The 15,765-nt window shown below is 49.3% G+C and overlaps 3 protein-coding genes across 20 annotated transcripts in view; 2 read left to right on the forward strand and 1 right to left on the reverse strand.

Annotated features, from left to right (window-relative positions):
- RNF25 (ring finger protein 25) overlaps positions 1-3,797 on the forward strand; it is a 13,857-nt gene extending 10,060 nt beyond the window's left edge. Inside the window, exons 6-10 of one of the 2 annotated variants that reach the window (XM_032754486.2) lie at positions 966-1,037; positions 1,137-1,280; positions 1,978-2,070; positions 2,352-2,486; positions 2,690-3,797. In XM_032754486.2, coding sequence (XP_032610377.1) covers positions 966-1,037; positions 1,137-1,280; positions 1,978-2,070; positions 2,352-2,486; positions 2,690-3,268 — 1,023 coding nt within the window. In that variant the 3' untranslated portion in view covers positions 3,269-3,797. The remainder of the gene's footprint in view (positions 1-965; positions 1,038-1,136; positions 1,281-1,977; positions 2,071-2,351; positions 2,487-2,689) is intronic. The other variant, XM_032754487.2, reaches the window with a different exon arrangement.
- LOC116810294 (mitochondrial chaperone BCS1) lies at positions 3,782-8,092 on the reverse strand. Of its 11 annotated transcripts, none has more exons than XM_032754491.1 (9): positions 7,485-7,545; positions 6,818-6,932; positions 5,927-6,295; positions 5,690-5,829; positions 5,286-5,480; positions 4,979-5,042; positions 4,560-4,729; positions 4,239-4,356; positions 3,782-4,091 (listed from the first exon to the last, which is right to left on the reverse strand). In XM_032754491.1, the coding sequence occupies exons 3-9, from the start codon at positions 6,244-6,246 to the stop codon at positions 3,839-3,841; spliced, it is 1,260 nt and encodes a 419-aa protein (XP_032610382.1). In that variant the 5' UTR covers positions 6,247-6,295; positions 6,818-6,932; positions 7,485-7,545; the 3' UTR covers positions 3,782-3,838. The 11 variants fall into 11 exon arrangements, with proteins under 11 accessions (XP_032610382.1, XP_032610380.1, XP_058294217.1 ...); XM_032754489.1 differs by having other exon boundaries at positions 7,428-7,545; XM_058438234.1 differs by lacking the exon at positions 7,485-7,545 and adding an exon at positions 7,300-7,417.
- ZNF142 (zinc finger protein 142) overlaps positions 7,605-15,765 on the forward strand; it is a 20,465-nt gene continuing 12,304 nt past the window's right edge. Inside the window, exons 1-6 of one of the 7 annotated variants that reach the window (XM_032754473.2) lie at positions 7,767-7,859; positions 8,099-8,248; positions 8,352-8,527; positions 9,637-9,950; positions 13,779-14,378; positions 15,541-15,708. In XM_032754473.2, the coding sequence (XP_032610364.1) occupies positions 9,671-9,950; positions 13,779-14,378; positions 15,541-15,708 (1,048 nt within the window). In that variant the 5' untranslated portion in view covers positions 7,767-7,859; positions 8,099-8,248; positions 8,352-8,527; positions 9,637-9,670. Of the gene's footprint in view, positions 8,528-9,636; positions 9,951-13,778; positions 14,379-15,540; positions 15,709-15,765 lie in introns of those variants that run through there. The other 6 variants (XM_058438211.1, XM_058438210.1, XM_032754471.2 and 3 more) reach the window with 6 other exon arrangements.

Below are 15,765 nucleotides of genomic sequence, written 5' to 3' on the forward strand. Positions count from 1 at the left end.
CCCTAGTTTGTTTGTTTATTTATTTATTTATTTTTATTTTTGAGACAGTCTGTCACCCAGGCTGGAGTGCAATAGTGTGATCTCAGCTCACTGCAACCTCTGCCTCCCAGGTTCAAGTGATTCTCCTGCCTCAGCCTCCCAGATAGCTAGGATTACAGGCATGCGCCACACACACAGCTAATTTTGTATTTTTAGTAGAGATGGGGTTTCTCCATGTTGGCCAGGCTGGTCTTGAACTCCTGACTTCAGGTTATCCACCTGCTTCGGCCTCCCAAAGTGCTGGGATTATAGGCATGAGCCACTACACCCAGCCTCTCTTAGTTTAAATTTTTAAGAAAAACGTTCAGAATAGAATGAAGGTGGGTGGCTAAGAGTCAGAGTGGGTTTGATAGGCCACTGTAGCAGTCCTGGGTCAGGCCTCCACAATGCAGCCTTGGACTTTGTGGAATTCCAGAGTACACTATTAGCTATTCAAATAACAATTCAAATGCATAGTTCACAGCCCAACTCAATGCCTTGTGAATTCGCTGTCCATTTGGGTTGTCCATGCCTTGACATGCTTCCTGAAAGCTGACTTAGAACAAACGCATTGCCCCATAGGGGAGTGATATTGAAGGGGGCTAATCAAGAAAGCCCTCCCAGAAGATGAGTTTTAATTGAACATTTTTTTCTCTCAAGGTGTATTATTTTCATCTCCAAGATATATTAAAAGTGATTTAATGAAAGGAAAAACAATTAGGTTGAATTTTGAAACCAGGAAGATCAAATTTTGGGGGAGGGGCGAGATGTAGAGAAGGATTGATTCCCAGCAGAGGGAGTGTCACCAAGACAGAAATGCATAAACACAAGGTAACAAACTGGCCTGCTAGGAGCCAAGTCCAGCCAGTCACTCCTAGGAGTAGTAGACAGGCCTTGCTCACTGTTCTTTCCCCTAGCCCCGTTTAATCAGTGTCTTCTCTCCTCAGAAAGGGAAGGAAATTCTCACAGATAACAACATCCCTCATGGCCAGTGTGTCATCTGCCTCTATGGTTTCCAGGTGGGTTTCTCTTTTGGGACCTGGCATTCTGTTTGGGACCAGCAGATGAGGGCTGTGAGAGAGCTCTGACTTAGTGCCCTACATCTGCCTTCCCTCTAGGAGAAGGAGGCCTTTACCAAAACACCCTGTTACCACTACTTCCACTGCCACTGCCTTGCTCGGTACATCCAGCACATGGAGCAAGAGCTGAAGGTACAAGGACAGGAGCAGGAACAGGAACGGCAGCATGCTGCAATCAAACAGGTAGACCTCACTGCACCTGCACGCTCATCTGACACCCGTAGGCACAGCCTTTCACAACCTTTTCCATCCCTCCATTCCAGTGGCTCTTCACCTTTTTAGGGTCATAGATTAATGAACTCTTGAGATTAATGAATTTTGAGATCAATGAACTCTTACCTCTGTCCAGAAAAAAGGGCATCCTTTTTTTTTTTTTTTTTTTTTTTGAGATGGAGTCTCACTCTGCCACCCAGGCTGGAGTGCAGTAGGGTGATCTCGGCTCACTGCAACCTCTGCCTCCTGGGTTCAAGCAGTCCTCCTGCCTCAGCCTCCCAAGTAGCTGGGATTATAGGCGCGAGCCACCACGCCCAGCCAATTTTTGTATTTTCAGTAGAGACGGGGTTTCACCATGTTGGCCAGGCTGGTCTCAAACTCATGACCTCAAGTGATCCGCCCACCTCAGCCTCCCGAAGTGCTGGGATTACAGGCGCAAGCCACCGTGCCTGGCCAGGGCATCCTTATATATACTTACATATTGCGTGCAGTTTCAGGGGGTTCCCAGATCTCTAGTTAGACAACCCATGCTCTGTCCCAACTCACTGCTGAACCAGTGTCCCTGTGCCCTTTAGTCCCAGCCCTCTGCAGGTTAGGTTGGCTGATGGGTCAGCACCAGGGGGCGTCCTGGGCTGTGACACAGGCATATGATTTTTCTCTTTTTTAGAAGGCAGTTGGTGTGCAGTGTCCAGTGTGCAGAGAGCCCCTCGTGTATGATCTTGCCTCACTGAAAGCAGCCCCTGAACCCCAACAGCCCATGGTAAGGGGACTTTCTTCCAATCTGAGCCAGGAGTAATGGCATTTTCTAAAGAGTAAGGAATGGCATCTTGTCTGTGTCAAATGGGATCTCTGAAATTGGGCTTGAACTGCCTAGGACCTCTCTGCAAAGCCACATTCCCCACTGGCGGGAGCCTAAGACTCTAGGAGCCCAGACCTGAGGGGCAAAACCAGTGCAGATCTCCTGAGGCAGCCTCGGAGGAGTAGGGGTTTGAGTCAGCCTTCTGCTGTTCATTATTTCCTCTCTGCCATACTTCCTTCCAGGAGCTGTACCAGCCCAGTGCAGAGAGCTTGCGCCAGCAAGAAGAACGCAAGCGGCTCTACCAGAGGCAGCAGGAGCGGGGGGGAATCATTGACCTTGAGGCTGAGCGAAACCGATACTTCATCAGCCTTCAGCAGGTGAGGGAAGGGTTTCCCAGTCATCCTGTAATGCCACCAACCTTCCTACAAACCCCAATCAGCCATGGCCCCAGAGTGAGTTTTGTTCTAACCAGGAAGATGATAGGCTGATCATGGTCAGCCCAGATAGTAGGAGAGGGGCCTGTAGTTCCCCACCTTGAGGAGCTGCATCTCCCTCACTGCATCTTGTCACTTCTTTCTAGCCTCCTGCCCCTGTGGAACCTGAGTCAGCTGTAGATGTCTCCAAAGGATCCCAACCACCCAGCACCCTTGCAGCAGAACTGTCCACCTCACCAGCCGTTCAATCCACTTTGCCAACTCCTCTGCCTGTGGCGACCCAGTACATATGTGAGAAGATTCCAGGGGCCAGGTCAAATCAGCAAAGGTCGGGCGAAACCCAGAAAGCTATGCTAGATCCCCCCAAGCCCAGTCGAGGTCCCTGGCGACAGCCCGAACGGAGGCACCCGAAGGGAGGGGAGTGCCACGCCCCTAAAGGTACCCGTGACACCCAGGAACTGCCACCTCCTGAGAGGCCCCTCAAGGAGCCCATGGACCTAAAGCCAGAACCCCATAGCCAAGGAGTTGAAGGTCCTCCACAAGAGAAGGGGCCTGGCAGCTGGCAGGGGCCCCCACCCCGCAGGACTGGGGACTGTGTTCGCTGGGAGCGCTCTAAAGGCCGGACACCTGGTTCTTCCTACCCTCGCCTGCCTCGGGGCCAGGGAGCATACCGGCCTGGTACTCGGAGGGAGCCCCTGGGCCTGGAATCTGAGGATGGTTCCTAGCAGGACTTGGGGGGGAACAGGGAATTGGGGATGGGAGGGGAGCAATAAAGATATTTGGCCTTCTTTGGCTTTCTTTGCTCAGCAGCGCCTAGCCTGTAAGGAATGGCTCTTTTTCTCAATTCCTAGTAAGACTGGGGTGTGGCAGAGTAGCCCCCAACTTTGCTCTGAAGTCTGTTCTCCAAAGAGCTGGGTAAAGAGGGTCTGACGTCTCATCAGCTAGTATAGTGAGTTTCAGGGAAAACTAGTGGGATGTCAGCATGTAAGCAGAGTCCTTAGGACCCACCGTTAACAACCCATTGTATACAAACCCATGCCTGTCCATTATTTATATACATAGAATGCCTTTAGGTAGAGGAATTTAGTTTCCTGTTTTGTGTCTCATCTCTTTATCTTAGGCTATGCCCCATCATTTGTATATGTGGTTGCCTGACTGACCCCTGTAGGCACCTGTGATTGCAGCCCCTGTCTTACTCAAGTACCAATTCAGTGATGAAGGGAGATGAGAGAGCAGAGTAGTGTGGCAGATGTTTATTGAACTAGAGGAGGAGAGCTGAGCTGAGCCCAGCCTGATCACCTCCTCAGAGACTCAGCATTGTGAATTGCTCCTACAGGGTCATTTTTATACAGCATGAAGTAGCCCTGCACCTGGGCAGGACTGATCTGGTTTGTAGCTCGAAGGACATGTTCTGCAAAGTCCTCAGCTAAGGAAGGTGCCTGCCCTGGATAGAACCTCTGGAACATCTGGGTCAGCTGCCAGTGTGAGCAGTAGCCCACGTACTCCTTCAGGTCCACTCGCCCCGGGCGTATCAGGGCGGGGTCCAGCCTGAGAGGAGACAGGGAAAGCAGAGTCACAGGTAGTGGTCACACTAGCACCAAACAGAGATGGCTCCTCGACCTCCTGTTCCTCCCAAGGCACTAGGGGAGGGGGTGGGCTCTTGCATCAGTCTCAGGATGCCTGGCTCCTTCCTACCTGTCAACATGGTTGGTGGTCATGAACACAATGCGGGCCTCAGTGGAAGCCACACCATCCAAGGCATTGAGCAGTCCACTGAAGGTGAGGCGACCTAGGCCTTGGTACTTTACTGGGTCTGGAGGAAGGCAAAGATAAGGAAGCATGAGTAGTCATAGCCCAGCATAAAATTAACATGCCCCACTCTGTTCCCCTATTTATCCGTGCGTCTTGTGGGCTCTTGTCACTAACCCAGGCATCCTCCGCCAGCCCTCTGGATTTCTGCTTTCTTCCCCTGTTCCACAGTTACCCACTCCACTTCCTCCAGAACCCCTCACTTACTCTCCACAGCCAAGTCTCGACTGAGAAAAGCAGCATCCACATCCTCCAGGAGTACTAGGCTCTGCTGCGGGGCCACGCTCAGCAGGTGGTTGAGTCGGTCATCAGAGAGGCTGGAGTCCGTGAGGCTCAGCAGGCAGATGCTGTGCTCCAGTTCCCCAGCCAGGGCTGTGCTATGGAGCATGGGATGGCAGGAGGTAGCAGGCAACCTGGAAATGCTTCCTCAGGCCCAGCTACTCTCCTCACCGTCTGGGGACATGTGTCTCAGAGGCCTGACTTCTACCTCACACCCTAATGTTCCACACATTTCATGTTTATCCTGGTCCCCGATCCCCAGATTCATTTCCCTTTCCAACCCCATCAGCCCAGTGTTTCCACAAAGGCTTCATTTTGCCAAGTTAAGAGAAATTTTGAATACTCACATAAAACTGCTCTTTCCGCAACCAGGAGGCCCATAAAGCAGGTAGCCACGTCTGTAAGGAATGCCTAGGGATAGAGCCAGGATGATCATGCCTTTTGCCCCAGATATCTATGTTCATTCCCAGCCCTGCCCCCTGGAAGCCTGATAAACTTGGTACGGAAATAAATCATTCTCATACACAACTTTTCATTCCTCTTAATCTCTGGGAATTGGACTAGAGCTTTGTATCACCCCGTCTGGCTGGAGACCAACCTGTCCCTTCTAAAAATGTCAAAAACAGCACAGCCAAGACCCCAGCTGCTTCTCACCTCTGTCAGTGTACCACTTGGGGTTATTGATGAATTCCTGGATGTCTCTGACAATTCGGTCAGCCAGACCCTGTTGTAGAACCACAGAATTCAGTGGTCGCCGGCGGCGTGGATAGCCAAAGGGACGCCATTCAGAGCCCACAGCTGTGTACATCACGGTCTTCCCTTCCTCCTGCTGCAAGGCTAGCTCTCGAGCTGGGAGAAGATGAGATAAAGCCAGTAATTCTCTTCACTATGGCTGATTCTTCAATTAGGTGGAGCTGTGCCAAACAGCTTCCTTCTGGCCCCCTGTTCCCATGGGCTCACCCCGGCCTGCTTATTCCACCTCTCCAAACTGCTCATCTGATGTCAAATGTCCCCATCCCTGCAACATCCCTAGAAAGCCTGCCTGTGCCATCCCACACCTTCCTCCAGGATGTTGAAGAAAACCTTTCGGTCAGTGCCCAGGGCTGTGAAGGTGACAGATTCCCAAGGAGTCCCCGTCTGCAAGTCTATCATCTGCATCTCTCGACTTCGTTCTACCCGGATCCATTTCCCCCGATACCTGAATAAGAACGATCAAAACAGACTGAGTGAATGGGTCAAACCCAGCTCCCATCATTCTTTTCTACTCTCACAGCCCTCCTAGCTCCCAACCTTACCAGATAAAGTGGTTTCCAGGGCTGGGGACAAATTCAAACTTAGTGGAAATGCGGCCGCTCTCATGCTGAAGGTATGAAGTCTCGACACTGAGGTGCTGAGTATGGGTACTGTGGCGGGTAAGCCAGCTAAGCAACCAGGCATAGCTCCTGTCTCGAGCAGGGACTTCCAGTGTGATCATGTAATGGCGCCGGAATGCCACCAGGCCCAGTTGGGCACCCTTCCGGGCCAGGGCCAGGGCTGTGCCCACACCCACCAGCCCAAATCCAGCCCCAAAGTAGGGATTGTCCTTCAGGGCCAGAATAAAGTCTGAAAGTGGCATCTTGAAAGGGAAACACCAAATCTTACAGGCCCTGGGGTGTTACGAAAACCTAGGGGTGGGGAACAGTGGAGATGGGACAAAGCACAGATTACTTTAGAAATTGGACCTCCCCAGCCCTGCCCGCAGGTCAGCACTACTGTGTGGGTCAATACCCTCCTTTTGTGGGGTAAGGGTGGTATTGGAATGCAAGGGTGGAGACTCCAGGTCCCTCATCCCATTTTGTCCTTCATTAGTCTACTCATACATGTTTCCCACCAGAGGACCATGTCTGGAGATGCCTTAAACCAAAAAGAGCTATATAAACAGGCTTCACATCAGGATAATGGATGGACAAGATTTTTGTGGTCCCTGGGACCAGCTTTGATAAAAAGGGGCCCACTGGCTGCAGTCAGCAAGGGAGAAGCGTCCGTTGACTTGTCAGTAACCGTATGTCTTGTTATGAGTAATGTCCTTCAAATATCCTCTCCCTTACGTCCCCAATATCTAATGTCTCGTTTAGACCTTTATTACCTCCCACCTAAACTGTCTTTAAAATCGTAGTTCTTGAAATGGCATTTTAATAGGTCTTCACCTCCTGCTTCAAGGAACAGCTACACAAGGGTCCAGATCTTTGATCATAGGCATCAGCTCCAATTCCATATCTCCCTCTGCTCCAGCACCTTCAATGGCTGGCTCCCAACAGACCCCTGAATTGGGTATAAACTCAGCTTGGTACTCAAGGCCCTCTACAATACGGCGCCCACCTACCTTTCATGGATTAGCTCCTAACACTACCTGTTTAGCAAATATGCAACAAATATGTTCAACAAGTAAGCAACCTCCCAACTGCTTGCTCATGCACTGCTCTTGGCTCGGAATGCCCGTTCTTTTCTCCCTCATTCTCCCCAACTGAAAATCTGCCCATCTGTTACTTTCTCCACGGATCGTCACATCGTAGACAAGATCCTGAGGGATAAGCGCAAAGTTGTTTCTAGTACACTTCTCCTCCAACCCCGAACCCCAGCCACTTTGCCCTGCGCCTAGCATGCAGGGAGGTGAGCTGACAGCAGTGACCTCGGCTGAGCCTCAGAACTGGGATCCAGAATTCCAAAACACCTATGCATGGAAGGCCACAGACAAAGCTCTCAGGCCCCCGGCCCCTCCGCGACACCCAGGAACCCCCTCCTGAACCTCGCCCACACCCCAGCTCGCGCCTCCAGCCACATGGTTTGGGGTAACCCGTCACTCAGCCCTCTCACCGCCGTGACTCTCTGGCCCTCCGTCTCGATGGTTTCACTGAGCATGCACTTTGGGGAAGCTGCGCTCGGCCCCGCCCCGGGTCCTTTCATCTACTTCCCGCCACACCCACCGAGAAGCCCACGCCACTCTACCCCAGAGCTCTCGATGGTGCTTCTCCGGCTTCAGGGCTGGAGTTGGGGTGGAGGGCGGGAAAAACCAGAGAGAGAAAACATACAGTACCCCGGCAGCCGGCAAGAGGAAGAGAGAGTGGCTTCCACATCCCCAATATCCTAGAGGCGGCTGAGCAGGAGGCGGTCGCACAAAGGGGGCCCCGGGTGCCGCTCCAGCCGTGGCCGACCATAGAGATGCGGCTCCCGCCGGCTCTGGGTCTGGAGGTGAGTGAGCGGCTGCGGGGCGGAACTGGGAAGGGAATGCGGGTGGAGCGAGCTGGAGGCAAAGTTTTTCGAGCCCCGGGATCAGGGTGGGCCTGGGCGCTGGGAACTCTCCGAAGGAGGTACTGAAGGGAGCACCCAGATGAGCTGGGCCCCGGCGCCGCAGTCGCGTCACGGTTCTGGACCCCGCCCGGGTACCCGCTGCTCTCAGGACCAAAATCATGACGATGCTCCATCCCAAGCCTTCCAGGTTACAAACCGCCTTTCCCGTTCGCTGGCTCTTATGATCCAGCTCCCGCCCGACGATGTGGACACTGTCATCACCTCCATTTTACAGATAGGAAAGCTGAGGCCCAGAGAAGCGAAGCACTGTGTCTGTCCAAGGCCACGCGGTGAGTCAGAGCCAGAGGCAGGTGGGAACCTGGGTCCCTAGGCCGGGGCCCGTTGTTTCTCCAGGACTTCTCTCTGCCTTAGTCTGTCCTTTCTCTTCCTCAGCCCTCCTGCCCGGAACATAAGCATATTTCTTCTCTCGTGCCCGCCTGTCTTCCACCTCACCCTGTCCTCCCGCAGGTGAAGGTTCTTAATCTTGACGGCTCAGCGTCCTCCTTGGCTCCCCCCGGAGGCCATGTATGGTCAAGCTTGAAGATTTCCCAGAGCAGCGATAATATTCAGTAAGTGGAGGCTGCAGTTTCCAGAGAATCCCTCTGACCACGGGAGTACACTTTCCAGCCACCTTGTGAATCCCTGTGATCTGTTGTTTTGAGTCCATGGGATTCTGGAAATAGGGACTATCAGATTGCAGGATCTTGATTTTTGTTTGTTTTTTGAGACGGAGTTTCCCTCTTGTTGCCCAAGCTGGGGTGCAATGGTGCGATCTCGGCTCACTGCAACCTCCGCCTCCCGGGTTCCAGCGATTCTCCTGCCTCAGCCTCCCGAGTAGCTGGGATTACAGGCGTGTGCCACCACACCCTGCTGATTTTTTGTATTTTTAGTAGAAACAGGGTTTCACAATGTTAGCTAGGCTGGTCTCGAACTTCTGACCTCAGGTGATTGGCCCGCCTTGGCCTCCCAAAGTGCTGGGATTACAGGTGTGAGCCACCGTGCCCGGCCTGGTTTCTTCTTTTTTTTCTCTCTCTTTTTTTCTTTTTGCATCTTGTCTGTGACTCAATTTCATGAAGTGATTCCTATCATTCTTATTAATTACTAATTATTCAACTTAAACTCATTATAGCCATGTATAACAGGATATGCAATTCAATTGTCATTCATTCCTCAGTTATGTTCTCATATTTAGTTTGAGGCCATAGTCAGTTAATGAGTTTGAAATTTCTCCAAATGTGTTACGTTATAGGTGAGGAACCACTGGTTTTGCACTCCAGCCTGGGTGACAGAGCAAGACTCTGTCTCAAAAAAAAAAAAAAAAAAGGGACTTCTGAGATATTTTGGCCCCACCTAATTTTGTTGCAGATAAGAAATCTGAGACCCAAATTGCTTAATGACTTGGCTAAGGGCACTTAGCTGGCAGAAGACAACCTACAGTCATTAATATATTGGCCAATACTTCTTGGCTGTGTCCTAATATTCTGTTATCGTTTTTATACTTTTTGTTCTGAACATTATCATAAAAGAAAGCCTCTATTTAGTCTCATAAGGTACATATGGCATATTGCCATGCAAGAAAATGCCTAAGTGGGTGGACACTGGGCTGTGTACCCACGCCAGCCAGGAAGAAAGTAAGAACTCTAACCTTACTTTGTTTTTCTTCTGGTTGGCTTGTCAGCATTTAAGAGGCCAAAACACACAAGTCGGTGGTGATGACAGACCCCCTTTTGGACTCAAAGCCAGCCAATAGCACCGGAGAGATGGATGGACTGTGCCCTGAGCTATTGCTGATCCCCCCGCCACTCTCTAACCGTGGAATCCTGGGGCCTGTCCAGAGCCCCTGTCCTTCTGTGGACCCTGCACCTATACCTACTGAGCCAGGCTGCCTGCTGGTAGAGGCCACAGCAACTGAAGAGGGACCAGGGAACATGGAGATCATTGTGGAGACAGTAGCTGGAACCCTGACCCCAGGTGCTCCTGGAGAGACCCCAGGTACAAACACAGTTGCAAGCAGGCCAGTGGGACAAGCAGCTCTGAGGTTTTGTCTGGGTTATTTTTGATTCTGTATAAATATGATGAGAACACAAGGTAGCATCCTATTTTTATACTTGGAGATGTTGTCATTTGGTTTGCAGTTGGTGCATGTTGATTGAAGGCTGGCAAAGTGCTGCACAGCCTTCTACCAAGCTTTTGGCAGTCTGTCCTGCAAGGGCTTCATGTGTACTAGGCAGTAATCCAGAAAGTAAGACCTTTCTGACACCTCTGCCCAATCCTGGCTTGTCCCTACTCTTACAGTCCTTGGAGATTCTTTCCTCCATATTGACCCTCCTACCCAGGAACTGCAGCCAGGGATTAAGCAAAAACCGTGTCTCTACCACCCTGGGCTTGGCAGGGCTTTCCAGAAGTGATCTGGTATTTCCCTGCCCTAGTTTTTTGTGTATAACATACTTTACTCATCCAAGGCATGTTGTTAAGAATAAGAGTTGAGGCCTGGTACAGTGGCATGCACCTGTAGTCTCAGCTACTTGGGAGGCTGAAGCAGGAAGATTGCTTGAGCCCAGGAGTTAGAGGCTGCAGTATGTTATGATCATACCTGTGAATAGCCACTGCACTCCAGCCTGGGCAATATAGTGAGACCCCCATCTCTTTAAAAAAAAACAACAAAAAAAAGTAGGAGTTGAGCATTTGTATTTATCTCAGATGAAAGATTCTCCCTTTATTCATCCCATTATCCTCACCTCTTATTTTTAGGAAGCTTCCCTGTTTTTTAATTGCCATCCTCCAGCCATAGTTGTCACCACTTCACTTGGCACTGTAGTATAGTGACAAAGAATATTGGGAAAGATTAGCTAATTTGACCATATAATATTTCCAAACTTCCATATGGTGAAAGAAATTTTAAAAAAAAAGCCTAGGAAAAACATTTGCAATATATAAGAAAGAGTTAATATCTTTAAAATTCAAAGAGCCACAGTAAGAAAAAGAAACCATCTTTTTTGTTGTTTGCTTTCCTTTTTTTGTTTTCTTTTGGTTTGGGGGGGTTTGTTGAGACAGGGTCTTGCTCTGCCACCCAGGCTAGAGTGCAGTGGGACAGTTATGGCTCACTGCAGCCTTGACCTCCTGGGCTTAAGCAATCCTCTTGCCTCAGCTTCCCATGTAGCTGGGGCCACAGATGTATACCACCCACACCCAGCTAGTTTTTAAATTTTCTTTGGTAGAAACGAGGTCTCACCTTGTTGCCCAGGCTAGTCCTGAACTCCTGGGCTCAAGCAATCTTCCCGCCTCGGCCTCCTAAAGTTTTAGGATTACAGGTATGAGCCATCGCACCCAGCAGAAACCATTTTTTTTTTTAAATGGGAAAAAAAATCTATGTGCAATGCTCTAAAGAAGAAATAAAAGTAGTGCTTAATCTCACTAGCAAACAAATAAATTCCAGTTAAAAATAAGAGATGCGACTGGGCATGGTGGCTCATGCCTATAATCCTAGCACTTTGGAAGGCCAAGACAGGCAGTTTCCTGAGCTCAGGAGTTTGAGACCAGCCTGGGCAAGATGGTGAAACCCCATCTCTGCTAAGATACAAAAAATCAGCTGGGCATGGTGGTGGGCACCTGTAATCCCAGCTACTCAGGAGGCTGAGGCATGAGAATTGCTTGAACCCAAGAGGCAGAGGTTGCAGTGAGCCAAGATCGCACCACTGAACCCCAGCCTGGACAACAAAGCGAGATTCTGTCTCAAAAAAAAAATAGGAGATGCACTTTGGCATAAATTAAACATTTTTAATAATACCTAGTGTTGATGAGGCTATAGGAAACATTATGTTACAGCTTATGGAGATACAAATTAGTATAATCTTTTGAAGGTCAATTCAGCTACATAGCAAATTTTACAATTTGCATACTCTGACCACTGTAATTCCACTGCAGGAATGCACAAAGACACAGGAATTACAGTGGCCAGAGCAAGGATGAGGATATATAGGGGTGCTTTATTTGTAATGGTTGGAAACAGCCCAAATGTCCATCAGTAAGGGTGCAATTTATTTATTTTTTTAATTATTTTTAGAATGGGCAACATAGGGAGACCCCCATCTCTACAAAAAATTTTAAAATTAGCCAGGAATGGTGGTGCCTGTAGTCCCACCTACTCAGGAGGCTGAGGTGGGAGAATCACTTGAGCCCAGGAGGTCAAGGCTGCAGTGAGCTGTGATCACACCACCACTGCACTGCAGCGTGGGTGACAGAGACCCTGTTTCCCCCACCACCAGCCAAAAAAATTATTTTTATTTTTTTGGTCCCCAGGGAAGTAAGGGCAGAATTTCATTTTGATTTGTCCATGCTCTGGAAAAAACATGAACTGGACAAGAAAGTACAAGCTAGATGTAAATGTACTCAAAGATAAAAATATCTTTGATATATAGCAAGTGGGAAGAAAAGGGTCAAAAAGAAACACACCAAATTGTGTGTGTGAAGGTGCTGGGTGGTTATTCTTCCTTTGTATACTTATGTATCATTTTAGATGTTGCACTGAAAATTTTTTTTTTTTTTTTTTTTTTTGAGATAGAGTTTCACTCTTGTCACCCAGGCTGCAGTGCAATGGCGTGATCTTGGCTCGCTGCAACCCCCACCTCCCAGTTTCAAGCGATTCTCCTGTCTCAGCCTCCTGAGTAACTGGGATTACAGGCATGCGCCACCATGCCCAGCTAATTTTGTATTTTTAGTAGAGATGGGGTTTCTCCATGTTGGTCAGGCTGGTCTTGAACTCCCAACCTCAGGTGATCCACCCACCTCGTCCTCCCAAAGTGCTGGGATTACAGGCGTGAGCCACTAGGCCCGACCTGAAATTTTTTTTTGAGACAGAGTCTCTCTCTTGGCCAGGCTGGAGTGCAGTGGGCAATCTTGGCTCACTGCAACCTCTGCCTCTCAGGTTCAAGCGATTATCCTGCCTCAGCTTCCTGAGTAGCTGGGACTACAGGTGTGTGCCACCACGCCTGGCTAATTTTTTGTATTTTTAGTAGAGACGGGGTTTCACCATGTTAGCCAGGATGGTCTTGATCTCCTGACCTCGTGATCCTCCCGTCTCAGCCTCCCAAAGTGCCGGGATTACAGGCGTGAGCCACCGCACCTGGCCCTGAAATTTTTTTTTTAACAACAACAACAAAAAAAACAATAAAGAGCAAACAGACCAGCAGAATAAATGTAGGACAAACCTGGCCTTGAGTCATGGCTCTACCACTAATAAACAGTAGTCTTAATCTCATAGAATCTCAGGACCTTGTTGTCATAGGGCTGTTGGAGGACCAAATGAGAGCGTTTATTAAGCCTTTCTTTATCAAAGTCTTGCCCATTGCTTTTAAAACGGCAGCAATTATTATGGAGAATAATAATTATTTTCAGAAAGGATATTCTCCATTCCTGTGCCTTTGTAAAGCTGTTTACAGAATTTGAAAGTAAAGCTCTTACCATTTATATTGCAGATATTATCCCTAGTTTGTCATTTTCTTTTGGAAGTTTCTGGTTTTCACTTGGGCAAAACATACTGTCTTAATGCTTTCTGGATTTGCTTGTTTGTTCACTCATTTAACAAATATTTATTAAGCACCTACCTTGTGCCAAGTATTGTGCTAGGAATCCAAACACACGTGCCAGATAGATGGTCCCTGACCTTATGGGGCTTACAGTCCGGGTGTAGGACCAGACTCAAAGTCCATCTGTACTCTACGAATATTAAAAGATTCACCTACATTTTCTACTAGTAACTAACTCCTATGAGTCTTGTTCCATCTGATTCTATGCCTTTCTCTGTCGGTCCTCTGCCTGCAGGTGTCCTGGTAAAGGTGGTGGAGGTGTACTTCTGTGAGCGCTGTGAACAGAGCTTCGCAGAGCCCACTCTGCTGGCCCTGCACCAGTGCAGTGAGACCCGTATACAGCCTGTGCAGGGCCTCTCTAGCCCCCCATGCTCTGTAGAGCTGCCTCCCAGCAACCCAACCCTCCCTGGCCCTCTGCAGGGCCAGAGCCCACCAGTTAGCCCCCTATCATGCCCTGTGTGTAGACAGGAGTTTGCCCAACCTCAGGCCCTGAAGAGCCACTTCAAGATTCACCGGGGCACTCCTGACACCTTCTCCTGCCCAGAATCTGGCTGTGTGTTCTCTGCTGAAGATCGCAAGGGTCTGCAGCACCACCTGAGGCAGACTCACAGAGCAGTTCCTGTGCCCTGTTCTTTCCGGGGCTGCCCCCTGCTTTTCGGGAGCCAGCAGGGCATGGAGCTGCACCGGCAGGCGCATTACCCTTTCCACTGCAGCCACTGCAGCTTCATGGGCTCCAACGTCAAACTCTTCCGGCAGCATCAGCGGAGCCATGGTGCTGGGACACAGGGAGAACTTTCTGCCATTCAGGGCCTTCCATCCCAGGAGCTGCTGCCAGGTATGAGGCCAAGAGCCAAGCAGTTCCTCTCCTGGAGTTCAGCCACAGGAGAGGCAGTTGTTTCCAAGGCCATGAATGTACATGAATATAAGAGAATCTAGATAGTGGCTCAGGAGGATGGAGTTACTGGATGACATGGGAAGGCATCTTGAAACAGTTGGAATATATGGGACAAAGAGAAAGTCTTTGTTTGTGACAAGGAGTGGAAGTTGGCTTAGGCTACATGTGGCCTGAAGTTACTTAACCAATATTCTCTAATGATCCATTTCACAACTTTCTGAGAGCAAAAGTGAAAATGACCATCATTGGCTATGGCCACTGATAGAATGCCTGTAGACTTTCCTTTAGAGCAACTGGGGATTGGGCAGTAGAAGCCAGGGTTATTTTAAAAAGGAAATAACCCTTTGGGCTGGGCACTGTGGCACATGCCTATGATCCCAACAATTTGAGAGGCCAGGGTGGATGGATCCCTTGAGCCCAGGAGTTCAAGACCAGCCTGGGCAATGTGGTGAAATCCTGTCTCTACAAAAAATACAAAAATTAGCTGGGTGTGGTGGCACATGTCTGTAGTCCCAGTTACTCGGGAGGTTGAGGTGAGGGATCACTTGAGCTCAGGAGGCGGAGGTTGCAGTGAGCCGAGATTGCACCACTGCACTCCAGTCTGGATGACAGAGTAAGACCCTGTCTCAAAAAAAAAAAAAAAAAAAAGAAGGAAAGAAAGGAACTTTCAAGGGAGATGGTGTTTTACTAGTTGTCATTCCTCTTGGTCCCAAAAAAAGCATGAGAGAGCAAAGCAGCAGGAGGAAACAGAGAAAACGGGCCAGGAGAGGCCAGGATTCTGATAAGAGAAGGAATTGCAGTCTACTCATTCTCTACTTTCAGCCCCCTATGACCTCAATGACCTCACTGCTGTCAGCTTCATGGAGTCTGAAAGTGGTGCTCTCTGAGGTTTGAGTTACTTTAGACTGGAACATTGCTAATAACTTAGCTCTTGGTCCTCCTATTTCCATCTTGAGTGGAAATACATTTATACATAAAACCAAAGATTTCCTTATGCTAAAAGTGGGAGAGAGTGATTATTTCAGCCAGTAGGTAGAGAAGTATAAGCATTTAGTGCTGTCATTGGCTCCTGTAGACTTTATCAAGTTTTATGTATTTCCAGCTCCCAAACTGCCTCCAGGAGAGAGAGAACCTTCACAGGAAGCAGGTACACCCTTGCCTGGGCAGGAGACAGCTGAAGAGGAGAATGTAGAGAAAGAAGAGAAGAGTGACACCCAGAAGGACTCCCAGAAGGCTGTGGATAAAGGCCAAGGGGCTCAGCGGCTGGAAGGTAATGACATCCTGAGGCTTGAAGCCCTTGGTTGTGGGGAAGAAATGGATTGTTGAA

Source organism: Hylobates moloch, unplaced genomic scaffold, assembly GCF_009828535.3.
Source record: "Hylobates moloch isolate HMO894 unplaced genomic scaffold, HMol_V3 SCAFFOLD_1, whole genome shotgun sequence".
NCBI classification, from domain to species: domain Eukaryota; kingdom Metazoa; phylum Chordata; class Mammalia; order Primates; family Hylobatidae; genus Hylobates; species Hylobates moloch.